Source organism: Heterocephalus glaber, unplaced genomic scaffold (assembly GCF_053883595.1).
Source record: "Heterocephalus glaber isolate CG9 unplaced genomic scaffold, H.glaber_assembly_v1.0 deba00001479, whole genome shotgun sequence".
NCBI classification, from domain to species: domain Eukaryota; kingdom Metazoa; phylum Chordata; class Mammalia; order Rodentia; family Bathyergidae; genus Heterocephalus; species Heterocephalus glaber.
In genome coordinates, this window is record NW_028258316.1 from 3,775,478 (window position 1) to 3,791,275 (window position 15,798).

The following is a 15,798-nucleotide window of genomic DNA, read 5'->3' on the forward strand; positions in this document are numbered from 1 at the left end:
GGGATTTAGCTCAGTAGTTCCGCCGCCTGCCCGGAAAGCGAAAGGACCAGAGTTTGATCCCCGGTACCAAAAAATAGAAAAGGGGAGTAGAAGGGTCTGAGGTGTCCCAACTGGCCATGGCCTTGTGGAGCACTTCAGCACTTCACATCCGGTCAGTGGAAGCCGTTAAAGTCCTAGGGACAGGCGCAAGGCTTTTCCACCCCGAAGCTGCCCTGCTTGCAAAAGGTGCTTAAGCGGTCTTGTTAGACTGCCTGTGTGACCGTTAAACTTTCTTCATCTGCTCTGCCATAGGAAAAATTTAGAGCAAGGCCTGTCACTGGGGTGGGGCGGGGCCACCCTTAAAACCAGCCAACTCGTCAGGTCCCAAGAGCTCTGTGTCTGAGGCCTGGGGGGACTGAGCTCTTGGGCTCCACTGCTCCTCCCCACCGAGTCCAGGTTTGTGAGAGGGTGGGCCAGCGGCCTCATCCACTGCCCTCCAGTTGGGGGTCCCCTGGGGGCCTCCTCTTCCTCCTCCCTCAAATGTTCCCATCGCCCGGTTGGGAGCAGAAACCCTTAGCACCTCCAAACAGGCACGAAGAAGCCCACCTCGCTGCAGACTGAAGTTATTATTACAGATAGGATGTGCAGGACAATTCAAAGTGCTGTAATTATAAACGTGTAAAGGAGCCTTGTTCTTCATTAATGTAAGATATGAAATCGCCTCTGAGGTACAAGGATGGTGACATAGTTGAGAATGTGTCTGTGATTTACACTGTGGCTGTGTAAATGTAAGGGTGGTTGCTCCAGCCTACCTCCTCCACTTTCACAAAATGAAAAGCACACCAGCGCAAGTTGTCCTTTGATAGATTTTTAATATGATTTTAAAGAGTTTTGTTTGGTCTCATTCTTATTCAATGAGATTAATTTAAAGCACTTATCCCCCGGGTTTAAGTCAATCCATGTAGGATTTGGGCAGGGTTTGTTGCCTGGGGGGTTTTGTTTGCAGGAGGCTATGAGAGACTCCTTTCTCACTTCATTAACCCTGAGTTGGGGACAGGCCCCCCTGGCCCCCACCGCAGCCAGAGCTGGGGATTTACCAGCCCCCATTCACATGCAAAAGAACTCAAAAGCCGAGGGCCCCTTGACTTAATTAGCTGCTGTGCATTTTGCAAAATTAGAATAATACCCTCACCCTCGCAAGAAGAAGGGGGAGGAAACAGTAGCAGACCTGTGAGTCTGGTTTGGGGTTACAGCCTGAACACACCCTGTCCGTCTCCTGCCCCAACTTCTCCCAGAGCTATTCCGCCTGCTGGAAAGGGGGAAGGGGGCCATGGCCCAGCCTGCTGGGCGCCCAGACTTCCCGGGAGGGGCACCTGAGCCCGCCTTCCCCAGTGGGAACGTTCTTGGGAGGTGACCTTGACCCTCAGAACGTGATCTGCAGCCTGGCTGGGGACTCAGAGCCCCCCAGGCCTGACCCTGGGCCCAGACGTGGGGTTGGCTCCTCTCTGGCTCTTACTTCCAACTTCCTCCCAGGGCAGCTGGAAAGAGAGGTGTTTCGAGAGTAGAGGATTATCCAATACTGCATCAGGCCCATGGAGAGGGTGCGTGGGGTCCTAGCAGGCACACGGGCCAGGAGCTGCTCGGTGCCCACCGGTGTCAGACCCCATGGGTGCTGGGGCAGCCGGGCGGAGGGCAATGTGACAGGGAGCGGCCTCGGAGTCCATCTGGCGGCCTGTGCCCAGCGGGCCGGTCACCAGCTGCCGGCGCCCTCGTTGCAGCCAGATGAGTCGGCTCAGCGAGGGCACCACAGCCCGGCGGCAGCAAGGGCGGCCGGGCACTGACCCCCGCCCAGCCCAGGACTGTGGGAGCCTTGAGGAAGCAGATGGAGAGGGGAGGTGGGAGCAAGCTTCCCTCGCACTTCCCTCGCCATCCACACGGAAAGACTGAGGCCGGTCAGGCCGGGCGCCTGCTGCCAGGACACTGCACGTCCAGCCGGGTCCCCTGCCAACGACTGCAGCACCCAGGAAGGGAGGGGGACAAAACTGTCCTCTCGTTGAGGCTAGTAGGAGACTGAGCCCCAGGAGAGGCAAATGGCTCTGCGGAGGGTCGGGCAGGGCCGGGGCGTGGACTGACGATGGGAGCGCGGACAGGGCCTGGTCATTTGTAAGAAGTTTATTTCGACATTTAAAAAAGAGAGAGAGGGAACCCAAGAGGCCTGGCTGCCCCGGGCCGGGACAGAGGTGGACACTGGGGGCCGGGGCCGGCGAGCAGGTCCCCCGGGCCCTGCTCTCCCACCCGGGAAGGGAGGCACGGGCCACAGACTCACTGATTCACAGACACGGTCACGGGCTCGGGGGTCACGAATAAATAACTTCATGTACACTTTGCACACGGTATGTACAGCTCGGCGCCAGCCGGCGCGGCAGCAGGAGGGCGCAGGGAGAAGCTGGGTCCCCCGCTGGAGCAGGAAGGGGGCGAGGGAGCGAAGCGCGGGGCACCCACGGGGCCCGGGGCCCAGGGCGCCTGGGGGCCGGCGGGCGCTGGGAGGCCGGAGTGCGGGCGACGCGCGTGACACCCGGCGGGAGGAGAGGCCCGGGACGGAGCGGGCGCGGAGGGCGAAGGAGGCGCGGCCTGTCCCGCGAGGGCCCCGGCGGCCTTGGCATCGCGCCCTTCGGGAACTCGGCCGAAGCGCCGGGAGGGCCGGCGGGCGCCTCACCGGGGCTGCGCGGCGCGCGGGAGGACGCCGGCCAGCGGGGGCAGCGGCGGGGGCGGCTCGCCGGCGCCCTGGAGTCCGTGAATGAGGATGCGGGGCACCAGCGGCCTCTGCAGCGCGGGCGGCGGCGCGCTCGGGCCGCGGTACAGGTAGAGCGCGGCGCCCGGGTCCAGGTTGGAGACCAGGCTCTGCGGGTAGAAGTAAGGCGACGGGAACATCCGCTGCAGCGCCGAGTAATTGCCTGCCTCGGCCAGCAGCTCCAGCCCCACGGCCGTCTGTCGCTTCCATTTAGTCCTGAGGACGGAAGGAAAAGAGTAGGACCAGACGGAATCGTGGCTGGGACGGCGCCCCCCCCCCCCGGAGCTTGGGGCCCGAGCGCCTGCGGGAGGCAGAGAGGTTTCACCCTAGCCTGCGAATACTGGAACCTCGCAATATTTGCACGTGTTACACGCAGCCTCTCCTTTATTTTTCCCCCTGGCTTTCCATGCTTTCTCCACATTTTACAGATGTTTAAACTGCACTGCAGCATGGCAGTGCGCGCCTGTAATCCCAGCACTCTGGGAAGCTGAGGCAGGAGGACTACAAACTTGAGGCCAGCCCGGACAACTTAGACCCTGTCTATAAATAAAAAATAAAAGAGGATTGGGGATGTAGTTCAGTGGCAGAATGTCCCTGGGTTTAACCGTAGTACCAGGGGCTGGAAAGCGAGGAGTGGACCAGTTAAGATCTAGAAAGCGGCAGAGTCCGGGCTGTCTGACCCCAAAGCTGAGCTATAACCTTCTGCTCTGGGGATCGAAGCTGGGGACTCTTGGAGCTGGGCGCTGTCCCCTGGAAAGACATATGAAGGCCACAAGGCCCAGGAGAGGGAGGCAGAGGTGGCAGGGCCTGGCTGCTAGGCAGAGTCAGGCAATCCGAGGTAACCCTGGAGCCCATCTCTGCAGACACTGGCGGCCGGGAGCTGGCACCAGAGAGGCCCGGTGCCCAGCGCACATGCCTGAGCGCCTCCAGACGGGCACCAGCACCCACAGTGCACCCACAGTGCTGGCCCCCCAGGTCTGGGGCCTGCAGCAAGCCCTGCTTCCTGTCTGGCTCCCATGGTGGCCCAAGATTTAGGGAAGCCGGGCCTGGAGCCCTGGACTCACCTGCAGGCAGGCCAGCCTGCCCTCGGTGAGGTGGGCTCAGCCACGCCAACCCTGGTTCCGTCCCTGAATTATTCATCATCATCATCATTGTGTAATTACTGCAACGGGGCTTCATTATTGATGCCCGGAGCAGCGATCGGTATTTATTATTAATGGGCTGCATGTTCTGAGGCTTGTTTATGGGAAGCGCCGTTCCTGCCTCCATTAAGTATGTGACTGTGGTACATGTGTGACCTCGAGTGGTGTCGCTGTGTGTCCATGTGTCATGCGGTCCAAGTGTGCATCTCATGTCTGAACCCTGAGGGCGATTTTTGGAAGGTTAGGAAACAGGTTCAAGATCAGCCCCCAGACACCAATGTCCCAGTCACCCCATCCCAGGGAGCTGGGCCCTGCCTGTGCCTGGGGATCAAGGCTGCCACCGAGAGCACTCAGGACCACCACCAGGGCCTGCGCACCCCAACCTCCAACCCTGTGTGCCTGGCCACCTGCCCCGGCCACATCGTCTCCCTCCTGTCCCTACTGTGGGGCTTTGGTCCAGGCTTTTGCCCCTCAGTTTCCCCACTTTGACAGAGCTAGGGAGTCTCAGGGGCCCTTCCTCAGTGCCAGGCTGTGGACTCTGGGTCCCCTCCAGGAGCTGCAAGGAAAGGAGCGGCCTCCCCAGGTTCCCACCGCGGTGCAGCGGGGCCTCACCTGCGGTTCTGGTACCAGGTCTTGACCTGCGTGTCCGTGAGGTTGAGCGAGGCTGCCAGCTCCATGCGGTCCTGCACACTCAGGTACTTCTGCCGCTCGAAGCTGCGCTCCAGCTGCGCCAGCTGATGGTCGGTGAAGGCCGTTCGTGCCTTTCGAGGCTTCTTCAGGCGCACCGGGGGGCTGTCCCGGGAGCTGGAGATCTCTCGGTCGCCCTCCTCCTTCACTGCGGAGACACAGCTGCGTGTCAGGGCCTTGGTGCCCGGGCCCTCCCACTCCTCCTCCTGCCGGCGGGTGGTGTCCCCGTAGGCTCCGTTCCAGGCCGCTGTGGCCCCGCGGTGCCCCAGCACACAGGGGTGGAGGCACCGTTGCTGGAGCTGGGACACCTGGGCACTCAGGAATAGGGCATCGACCCTGGCGAAGAGAGAGAAGCGAGCGCCCAGGGCCAAGACGTCCGAGGCCCCGAGGAATGAACGTGAGCCCCGAAGAGCGCAAAGCCATGTTGTCCCTGCTTCGCTCCAGCTTTGAGCCGGCAGCGTGCACTGGGGGGGGTGGGGAGCCCCAGGGGGGACTGCCCTGGGGGGGAGGAGACCCTGGTCTAGCTGCGGGAGCCACGCCCGGGCTGCGTCCGCTCGGCGGCCTCGGGGAGGGCAGGGAGGGAGCTGGGAACCCCGCGATCTGGAGAGAAACCCGCATGAAGGGACAGAATCCCGCTCACCCCGCAGCACGTCATTGTCCTCAAGAACGCATAATTGTGCCCCAGCCTCACGTGACCCCGTCTAGATGCGAATCTATAGCTATGGTTTCCCCCGATGCCTAACGCTGCCTGCGAATTGCACGGTGGAAGGTCGGGCGCCCTGAGGAGAGAGCCTCGAACCAGGGAAAACGAGCGGCTCTGGGCACCTTTGCCCCGGGCACACGCACCGCCGGGGCCTGGTTTTCGCTGTCATTGCTTTGCCCTCTGTGGCTCCCACTGCACCGCGAGGCGATCGCGTTTATGGCCCTCAGTCAGGGCAGAACGGCACCCAGGTCCCCAGTCCTGAGCACCAAAAGTGGACCCAGCATGGGAGGCATCTCCCCCCCTTTCACTGGGTTGACCGTACGGGAACGCACGGGTAACCAAACAAGCTCCCCACTCTGCCTCCTTCTGCCCTGAAGAGACTGTAACCACGCGGCAACCTCTCTGAAACTGACCGCGCAGGCTGGGGCTTTCCCCACCCGTAACCCCCTTTCCCTTTATTTCCTTTTCTGGTGAGTTTTATTGTTCGTGGACAGGGTTCAGCTGAATGCGAGTTGATTTCTCTCTGTAGGAAACAATAATCCGGTTAATTGAGCCACTGGGGAACGGAGCTTTTCAGCAGGAGAGGCTGCACCTCCCGGGCAGGGAGGGCACGGGGCATGGGGTGTGCCCAGGGGCGGCACATAATGGAGAGCACCCCGAGGACAGGCAGCCCAGGAGCCCCTCAACCTTCTGCACACCCTTGCTGGAAGGCCTGGACCTGGAACCGTCAGAGACGGGGACCTGTTAGGGTGAGGGCAAACAAGTTCTGCGTGTGTGGTTTGGGAAAGTGAAAATAAATTCGAGGCGATGATTGTCCAAACCTCAAACTTGGTGTCGCAGAAATCTTACTTTCTGACCTAATTGTCTGAACTATTTGTTTAAAAATCCCCTGCTCAGGTAGAGTGGGCCAGCTTCGGGTCCCTGCTCCATGCAGGATGGAGCCTTTGGAGCACACTTGGGACCACACTGTCTGTCTTGGCCTCCGGGACAGGCACGGACCATGGACGGCCAGCCAGGCCTCCACTTCCCACCCGAGTCCACGCCCCAGGAATGGCCCTGGGCTGGAGCAAAGCCCTGGTTTGGTTTCTCTCTGGACCTTGGCTGCAGCCCTCCATGTGTGCCGACAGCCTCACTTCAAAGCCTAGTTTCTTCTTTGTGGACGTTGGGTTTGAGGAGCCTTTGGCCGCAGAAATGCATGAGCCTGGCCTTTCTCCCCTGCCCTCCTTGGAGGAATTGCTCTGGGTGGACAGAGGCTCGGGTGGTTTTAAATGCCCGCCGGGGCCACGGGCGGCTCCCACGGCTGGCTCCAGGGCTCTGTCTTTGGGCCAGGCTTCATAACTCGGCACCGAAAGTCACTCCGTGTTTGACAGAAGCTCCAGGCATAGCCTCCGTGGCCCATTTCCACTCTCCTTTTCACTGGGGGCTTTTCAGGTACAAAGGTGGCAGCCCCTAGGGGTAGGGGAGACCTTGTATCCCCTCCGCTCCAAACCTGTGTAGGTGATGTGTGGACAGTCACCCCTCATGTCACCTCCCTGATCAGGTATCATCAGGGAAGGCAAAAGAAAATTGATATTCCAATTTTCCTAAATGGAACCTCTCAGGAACAAGCTGTCAGTGCACGCAGAGCTGGAGGTTCTTGCCCTGCACGTTAACCACAATGATGGGAAGTTGTGGCTCTTGTTGCAAATTGTAAATAGTAAAACATGTGATGCTGTAAATTATATTTACATCACACACACACACACACACACACACACACACACACACAGGTGTGCACCTGTATTTCTCCAGGACAAGTTTTCTTTGCCTCCCTGCACAAGTCTGGGGGAGGAACAAGGGTCTCCGGGCCAGGGTGCCTGCTCCTCCAGGTCTCTTGCTGGGGACTTGAGCTGAACCTGCCCATTTTCTAGGCAGGACCGGTCTTGCCCGGAAAGGAGGCTCGGCCCCACCGTGCGCATAGGGAAATGGAGAGACGTGGTATGTGGGGTTTAGGTCTGGGTCGGGGCACACCCTCAGATGAGTTCTTGGCTGGGCCGAGGTGTTAAATGAGCTTTCCTAAGTTGTGTGAGGCCTTGGTGGAAGGAAATAGGGGCCAGGAGATGCTGGCCCCAGACAATAAAGGAGTTGCCTTCATAGGGAAATTTTTCGTCCTACGAACAGAGCTTCAGGAATTAATTCTAATACTAAAGGAGCTATGAATAGCCTTTGCTAACTCCTAGGTTTCTGCTGGGGCAGGGGGGATACAGGGCTCCTTCCCTCAAGCCCTATCTAGATTCCCTCGATCTCCTCCACTCTTGCCCCTTAATGTCTTCCCAGAAAGAACTCAAAGCCTCTGGCCCCAGTAGAACAGCGAAAGGTCTAAAACGAAATGAGGACACACTGTTTTTCTTGCTTCCCTCTTTTCCTATTTCCCCCTTCCCTTCCTTCCCCCTTTCTCCAAAGTCCTGATCTCAGCCCCTTGGTTAAGACTGAAAGAAAAGGGATGAAAAACGACAAAAAGATTCACGGGGTAAAACAGGCAAGCAAAGGGGCAGCAGCCCCAGCCTGGGGGAAGCAGGGTTGGTTACCAAGAATCTGGGTCTCCCCCACATCCTGGAGTTTACTGTTCAAAGAATTTAAAACAAAATTCACTGAGGACGCCATGCGGGCTCAGCGCCTTCCCTCCCCACCAGAGCTCTGAACCTGCTCCAGCCAGCCCCTCACTTGCGCTTTCTCCTTTGAAGTGAACATTTCCTTTGCAAGATTCACAGGCCCGAAGAATCGCACTGGGCCCGTGGGAGAGAAAGCCCAGTTTCTTATCGGCAAATTCAGATTAAAGGGCAGAAAATTCTGACTGCATTTGGAGCCTCAGCTGAAAATTTCCTGCCAGGATCTCACCCCTGTAAAGCAGCACCCTTGGGGCCCCTTTCCCTCTGGGTCTCTTACCAGAGACCGAGCGGCCCAGAAGGACCCTGCCCCTGCCCAACCCAGCCACCAGTAGAAGGGCGGTGGTGCCTGTCAAAGTTTTGAAAGTTGGCTTTGCACATTTTGGAGGCTCCGTCCTCAGCACACAGTCCGTCCTCCCCAGTCCCTGCTCTCTCCCCAGCACCCTTTGTTGCTCACAGGTCCAGCCGTGGTGCTGGCCAAGAGACTTAGACAAGACCACTGCTCAGCCTGGCCCTGGGGCAGCGAGCCGAGCGAGTACATGTACATCTTTTCCAGTGCTGGCTCTCAAGTTGTGCACACCCATTTTTTGCAATATACCATCGCCCGAGTTTTCACCTCCTGCTTTCTTACCTTTATACTCAGAGTCTGATGAGGCGTTGCTGCCACTTTTGTCCAGCTTGTCTCTAAAGTCCTCCCCAGCCTTGGCCGCAAGGCGGGCCCCGGGCTCAGGGGCTGCGGGCTGCCCGCTGCTGGAGTAGGGCGCACAGGCCGCGAGGGGTTTGCAGTCGGCGAGGATGTCCCTGATCAGAAAGGAGGAGGTGACGGTGCGCGACTGGGCCGGGCCAGAGAGCTGCCCGGGCTGCAGGTGGGAGTCCAAACCCGGGCCGGATGCCCCGCCAGGCCGCGGGGTGCCCGCCTCCAGACAGTCCCTCCCTGGCGAGGCGGGTGAAGAGCAGTCGCTGCTGCTCTCCGAGTGTGGACTCAGCTCCAGGGGCGAGCGGCAGTCCCCGAGCAAGTGGTCCCCCTTGGGAAGGGCGGGGCTGCCCGCGCGGTGGGAGAGAATGGAGTCGATCCCAAAGCCATTGGAGCCTTCCATAGCCAAGCTGCGACCTGTCCTCCCCAAAAGCTCCCCACCCACCCCAGCCCCAGCCGCCGCTGCCCCTGCCCCTAGCTGCGGCCTGGCATGGGGAAGGCGGGCAGGGAGCCTGCGGGCACCTTGGACGGAGTTCAGCCGCGGGGGAGCCCGGGAGCTCGGGGCCAAGCTCCTCTGCGCATTCGATCCAGAAGGGCTCAGCGCGTCTTCTGCAGCCTCGCACGGAGCCGCCAGCCGAGGGGGGGCGGTGGGAGTGTCAGGAGGGTGGGAGGAGGGCGCGCAGAGCGGGGAGAGCAAGGGGACGACGGCCCGAGGGCCCCTGTGGCGCGGGAGACCGGCGAGGATGTCGGGATGGAAATAAAGGACGGCTTTTGGAAATCCAAAGCGCGCGCTTCCTCCAGGCAAGTGGTGGCCGAGGCCAGCGGGGGCAGCGCCGCGGGGAGCAGGGCCCAGACCGCGCTACCAGCCCGAGGCGCCGAGCGCACCTGGCGGCGTCAGCACCGCGGAGAGCGGCGGCCCGCGGCCCATGGCCCGGCCAGCACCGCGGACAGCGCCGCGCGGCTCCGGCTGCTCCGCGTCCTCGGCGCGCGCCTTCGCCTCCCCCTTCCTCCAAAGACTGAACTTGTGTCACTTTTACTTCAGGGCTGGGTTTTTTTTGTTGTTCTTCTTCTTCTTTTTTTTTTCGTTGTGTTGTGTTTTTTTAAGGGGGCTCGCCCACGTGTCCCCGGAGTGGTGGCGCTGATTGGCTCGGGCCGATTTTGGGGGTGATGTCACGGCTCCGCGAGCGGCTTTCCGATTTCTTTTCAGTTTGATTAAAAGAGACACTGAATTAATTACAGCACAGACCCCACTGTTTGCCGGCGATTTCCACACGGTTTGCTTCCATTGGGCCGGCGATGAAGCCCCTAATGAGGGCGATTAGCCGAGGGGGTCCCCGCGCCGCGCCTCGAAAGCGACCCTGGCCCTGCCCCGCAGGGATCCGACTTCCCGACCAACGGTCTGTCGTAGGTTCTTTTTCCTCCCCCGTTTTTCTTCTTCCGGCGACAGGAAGATCGGAGAAAGAAACGCGTTATATAGAGAATCCCTTTCCTACTGCGCGGAAGAAAATTTAATTTATGTTGCTTTCGGGACGTTCCCGTTGGGTTCTAGATGCCTCCGGTGGAGGACAGTTTGCGACCCCTTCGGGCCCTGCAGGCCTGGTGTCCTGGGCCGTGACCTGCAATGACCGATGCTTTACCCTGGGGCGAAGGTGGAGACCGAGGGGAGATCGCGTCTGGAAGGGGGGGACCCTGCGTCCAAGGAGGCAGCGAGGGACAAAGAAGGCAATCACCCCCTCGGCCGCGCCCACCCGCCCCTGCGGCGCCAGTCCTGGGGAGCAGTTCTGCACCTCCACACAGGGCCACGCAGAGCTCCGAGTGCGGGGAGGCATCTGCGCCCCGCTGCCTTCTTACCCACGCGGAGCCGGAGCTAGCCCGGGATGTGTTTTAAAGGCAGCGCCGGAAACGCAGCCTTTTCCCCAGAAGGAGGCGGCCCCTGCCCTCCGCCCCCCAACACGGGGCTCCGGTTCCGCACCCTTGCTGGGTCAGCGTCTGGAGGTGCCAGGACCCGGGGCCCAGGGCCTGGGCAGACCTGTGTCCTGGGCCCGGAGCTCTTGAGCAGCCCGAGAAGTCCCGGACCTGGGAGCCAGCGGACCTCTGCACCTGCGCAGCTGGGCCCCAGGGCCCAGCCCAGGCCGCACCGGCCCAGCCCCGCTTCTGCTCCCCACCCTGGACCCCCAGAAAACCACCCAGGTCCCGGGTCAGGCACAGAATCCCCCAAACCCTGGACCCGGCGGGAAGCCCCTGAAACTCAGAGTAGCAGAAACTTTCTCCTCCCTCGGGCTGGGTCTGCCGTGGCCTCGCGCCCGACTACCCGAGCTCCCCCTGCGCCGGCCGGCAGATTGGAGGCGGCCACACTGCGGGCCGGGCTGGGGGCGAGGACCGGCGGCTCCCGGGGGACTCGGGCTGGGCTCGGCTGCAAGCTGTCGGTAGGCAGGAGAGGGGGTCTGGCCCCAGCTCTGCCGCCTGCCCTGGGTGCCCCCCACCACAGGGCCCTGCAGGCCAGTGGTTCGTTTTAGATTGGTGCATGGGGATTGGGCCATAAATCAAGCGGAGCTCGGGCTGCCCTGGCCCTGCCCTGCCAGCCCCCAGCTCGGCCGCTCCACTCCCCTCACTTTCCTCCCCTTCCTCTTCCCCTCCTTTGCTTCTCCCAGCCTCCGGGTGCATCCCTGGAGAACCCTCATCTACTGGGCATCCGGGGTCCCCCCAGGGTTATGACTCCCCCCACTCTGTGCCTGTTCATGGGTCCCAGCTCTGGCCCAGTGTGAAGACCCCAGGTCCCGAGAGAGTCTCGGCCCCTTCCAGCAGCGGGTCCCGCGTGGCCCCTGCCCCAGCCCCAGCCAGCCTGCTAGCAACGGTGCTGCTGGCAGTGCTCCGGCCTTTTCTGGCCTCTGCTCTTGGGCTGAGGCTTGGATCTGGGACCCAGTGACAGAAGCTAGGTAGAGCGGGCGGCAGGCACTGCTGCTTGATGCGATACAAGCAGGAGGAGGAGCAGTGGGGCTGGCAGGAGCCGCCCTGGGCAGGTGGAAAGGAGCAGAGGCCCCGACCTCCTGCAGCCCCAGCCAGCTTCTCCGTGCTGCTTGGAGGCCCAAGAATATTTTGCAGGTTGTTAGTATACGCTCATTAGCATTGAATTATCACTGTCTGTTATAAAATAAAACACTCTAGGTGTTTTATTTCGTTAGAAATCTATTCTAGGATTCAGCCCTCTCTCACTACATGGTTTTCTTCCTATTTGGGGATCTCAGCGCCACCGAGGAACCTCCTCTCTCCTCTCTCCCCCGTCATCTGGGTCCTGCATCTCCACCATCCACAGCTCAGGAGGCTGTGTGTGAGCTCTCCTGCGTGCCTGCTTAGCTGGGAAGGAGCCCAGGAACTGGCATTTTTCTAAGTATCTAGGAGATCCTTGGTCTTCCCCACCCTTTGACAAAGAAACCTAGTGGGTGGGGAGGCTATCAGGGCCGTGGAGCCCAAAGCAGCTCCGACTGAACCTTGGCCTAAGCTCTCTGAACTGGACGGGTCTCTCAGCTCCCTGCCCTTGGCACTTACTGGGGCTTGACAGAGGGGTTCAGAGGCCTCAAGGGAAGAAGGGAGGACCTTCGTGTGACCAGGGCACTTCTGGGGCCGGGCTCCTGGGAGCACAGGACTGCCTCTCTGGCATGCAGTCCCTGGCTCTGGTTTCTGTGTTCAGGACCCCACACCCTTTCCCCCAGCTTCCTACTTCCTCTGGAAACCTCTCCCTTCAAATTCCAGGCCCTGCTTGCCCAGTCCCTTGAGACTGCTCTCTTTGAAATATTTAAGCCTCTCATGGTCCCAGAGCCCTGGCAGCTCCAAGACCAGCCACTGGCAGAGGTGAGACAGGGCAGGTGGGTGCCCCGGAGGCACCGGCCCTGGATGCACGTTGGGCAGCTCATTTGTTCCCTTGGGGTCCGAATCCTTCCCTACCCAGGGCTCTGGGCTTCTCCCAACCCCACCTACCTCTCTACCTGGGGCTGGAGGAAGGGTTGTCTTTGCCCATTTTGCTCACCTGGCTCAGCAGACAGAGCCACAGGCCAAGAGGGCAGTGCTGAGTATCTTTTGAGAATGGTCCTGGGGTCTCTGCTCATACAGGAACTGTGGCCCGAAGCCACCATTCAGGCTTCTGAGCAGCCTGGCCTGGGGCAGCATAATGGGGCTGGGGAGGTCCAGGCTACCACTCCGAAACTGGCCAGAGGAGTTAGAATCCTGGCTCTGGAATCCAGGGCTGGGACCTTGGTACATCAAGAAATCCTTATTTAAAATGTTGGCCTTTCAGCCATCATGGATTTTTAAATACTGATTTTAAGATATTGCATTAAAATATTGTCTTGATCAGTCAGGCACCATGGTGTGGACCTGTAATCCCAGCACCTGGAGGCTGAGGCAGGAGGATCCACGCGAGTTCAAGGCCAGCCTGGGCTCCATAGCGAGACCTTGCCTCAACAGCCCACCACCACCAAAAAATAACAATATAAAATGTCTTGGCTACTGAGAGTTTTTTTGTGTTCCCTTAAATTTTGTACCTTAGGTAAATTTTGAATCCCAGCCCTTCCCTGTGACCCCAAAGTTAGGTAGGGTTTTATTCTTTTTAAGCAAATTGACTTGTGAACTTCTGGTTTTTTTGAGCTATAAGATGAGGATGATGTTACTCAACTCCCATGGTTGTTGTGAGGAGTCTTTGCACTTAGCTGAAGAATAGTCTTGCAGAGTAGCAATTATGCAGTTCTCAGTAGGACCACCGCTACTACCGGTGCGGGTTTCCTCTCCAAAGGTGAGAAGCCCCAGGCCTGTCACCCCAGCACCCTCCCAGCCTGGTACCCTTCTTTTCCCAGGGGGTCTTTTTCTTTGTTTGTCTTTAATTTTATTTATTTATTTGGCAGTCTAGAGATTGAACCCAGGACCTTCACATGGAGCTCCACCCCCAGGCCTTCTTCTCTTTTTGAGACAGGGTCTCACCAAGTTGCTGGGCTGGGCTCAAACTTGCAGTCCTTCTGTCTCAGCCTCCCAGAGTGCTGGGATTACAAGCATGCTCCAGCTTTCAGGGTGGAGGATCTGGGTAATGCAGGCTGGCCTGGGCACCAGCACCTCTCTGCTTTATAAACAGACGGATGCAGGAGGACCTGGGCACAGAGCAGCCCTTAGGGCCCGGCTGTTGGATGAATTGAAGCCGCTGGTGCTCCTGAAGCCAGAAGAGAACTCTGTCCTCCCTCCCTGCCTCTCTTCTTTCCTTTCTTCCTACCAAGCACGTATTCTATCCTGCACCTCACGCCAGACCCGGGGAGTTGGGAGCGGGACTGAGCAGGCCACCCCCATGGAACTGGAGGATGTGTGGTAAGCGCTGCATGACCCCCAGTGCCAGGGTGTGGCTGCCTACATGCCCAGAGCCCCGGGTTCCACCCCAGCACAGCAAAGAGAAAAAGGAAAAATCCCTACCTAGAGAATCCCCATTTGTAGATTCAAGTGTGTAATCTACCTGCATTTGGCTTCAGGAGCCTGTAGAAAACCCAGGCCACCTCCCCACCCCATGTGATTCCAAACATCCTTTTTTTTTTTTTTTTTTTTTTTTTTGAGGAATAAGAAATGCAGCAAAAAACTGAAGCAGGTGAAGGCACTCGGTTGTAGGTGCAGCACAAGTCCACCTCGGCTTCTGACAGACAGGTTTGCTTCCTATCAAGGAGAGCCGTCCTCTCCTCACCCTTCTGTCCGCTGCTTCCTCCCGAGCAGCAGTGAGCAGCGCTGGCTGCAGAGCTGAGATGTGCACATCAAAAAGCCAAACCCTGGAGGGGCCCGGGCGGGACCTCCTGCTTCCACTTCCCGGAGCCCAACAGGCAGAAAGCAGAAATGCCCCCTGCGGAGGGTCCCCCTGAAACCAGGCTCCTGAACCCCTCCTTCCTCTGACCAAGAAAAACGTTACTTGTCTGGTGTGTGAGCAATGAGGGAAAGAGGTTTGAGTGCCGGCCTGGAAACCTGGTAGGCACCAGGCTGAGAGGAAGGCTGCCCTGCCCGGAGCCTGTTCGGGCCCCGGCCTTGCTGCCAGGTGCTCTGCCACCCTCCCCCAGGCCCCATCAGCATGGCACTGCCCCTCGAGCCTCTGGACTTCAAGAACCTTGGGCAGACAGGGCAGGGAGGGCCCAGCCCAGCGGCTGGTGGAGCAGGGCACACAGGCTTCTTTGCTTAGCGGGCTGTCACCAGGAAACACAGCCAGGGGAATGTCCCCAGATGCCAGAGGTGGGGACAGGAGAAGCATCTCACGGGGCCCCGGCTGTGTGACGGGAGGACTTGGGGTGGGGAGCCAAGCTCCCCATTTCCTGCACCTCTAATTGAGAAGCAGTGTTGGGGGTCAGGCCCCTTGCCGAGTACTGGATGTCCCGGCTGGGGACGGCTTGTCGGCCTCCCCTACGGAGTGGGCGCCTGTCTGCCATGTGTGAAGTCAGAGGGATGGTGCAGTACAGAGGTTAACGAGATGAACCCCTCCCTGGGGCTCTGTCTGGGTCCTGAGGGGGGCAGTTGTACACCCCCTCCCACACCAAGCCAGGCCCAAGTGAGGACAGGACAGCCAACCAGACTGGAAGCAGGCGGACTCTATGGGCTCAGTGAATTAAGGAGAGCAGCAGAAGGCAGGCAATGGGCGGAAGGCCGCCTCCGACCAACTGGCCAGTGGGTGGCGCTGTAGGACAAGGAGCCGAAGGTCTCTGCCAAGAGGCTGCGGGCCTGGGCGGGCTGGGGACCCTGGGGCCGTCTGGGCGCTGCTCTCAGCCCATTTGTCACAGCCCTAGCAAGACGCACAGCTGCGGGGGTGGGGGTGGGGGTGCCGGGCACACTTTCTGGAGAATCAAACCCAATTCTGGGTCCTTCAAGAAACTTCTGCCTCCCTTTGCCCTGGGGTTTCTGGAGCAAAATGGTGGCCCCAATTCAAGACATCTTTTCCTTCTTGACACAGCTGTCCCTTGGAACATCCCGTCCTGGTCCCTCATCCCTCACAGGTAGGGTATTCACTGTATCAACCAGGTTGTACTCCAACGGTGCCTCAGCCTCCCAGAGTGTTGGGATTGAGGTTGTTGTCATCAAATTTAACTTGAGGACCCATGAGATACCTCGGGTTCGGTCTGCAGAGAAGTCAGGACACTTGCTCAAGGTCATGC

At 59.7% G+C, this 15,798-nt stretch overlaps 1 protein-coding gene across 1 annotated transcript; it reads right to left on the reverse strand.

Moving 5' to 3' along the window:
- Positions 1-831: 831 nt before the first annotated feature.
- Barhl1 (BarH like homeobox 1) lies at positions 832-9,586 on the reverse strand. Its single transcript, XM_004849054.3, has 3 exons — positions 8,579-9,586; positions 4,525-4,747; positions 832-2,986 (listed from the first exon to the last, which is right to left on the reverse strand). Exons 1-3 carry the CDS (start codon positions 9,042-9,044, stop codon positions 2,692-2,694), a joined length of 984 nt encoding a protein of 327 aa, XP_004849111.1. The 5' UTR covers positions 9,045-9,586; the 3' UTR covers positions 832-2,691.
- Between the last annotated feature and the right edge of the window lie 6,212 nt (positions 9,587-15,798).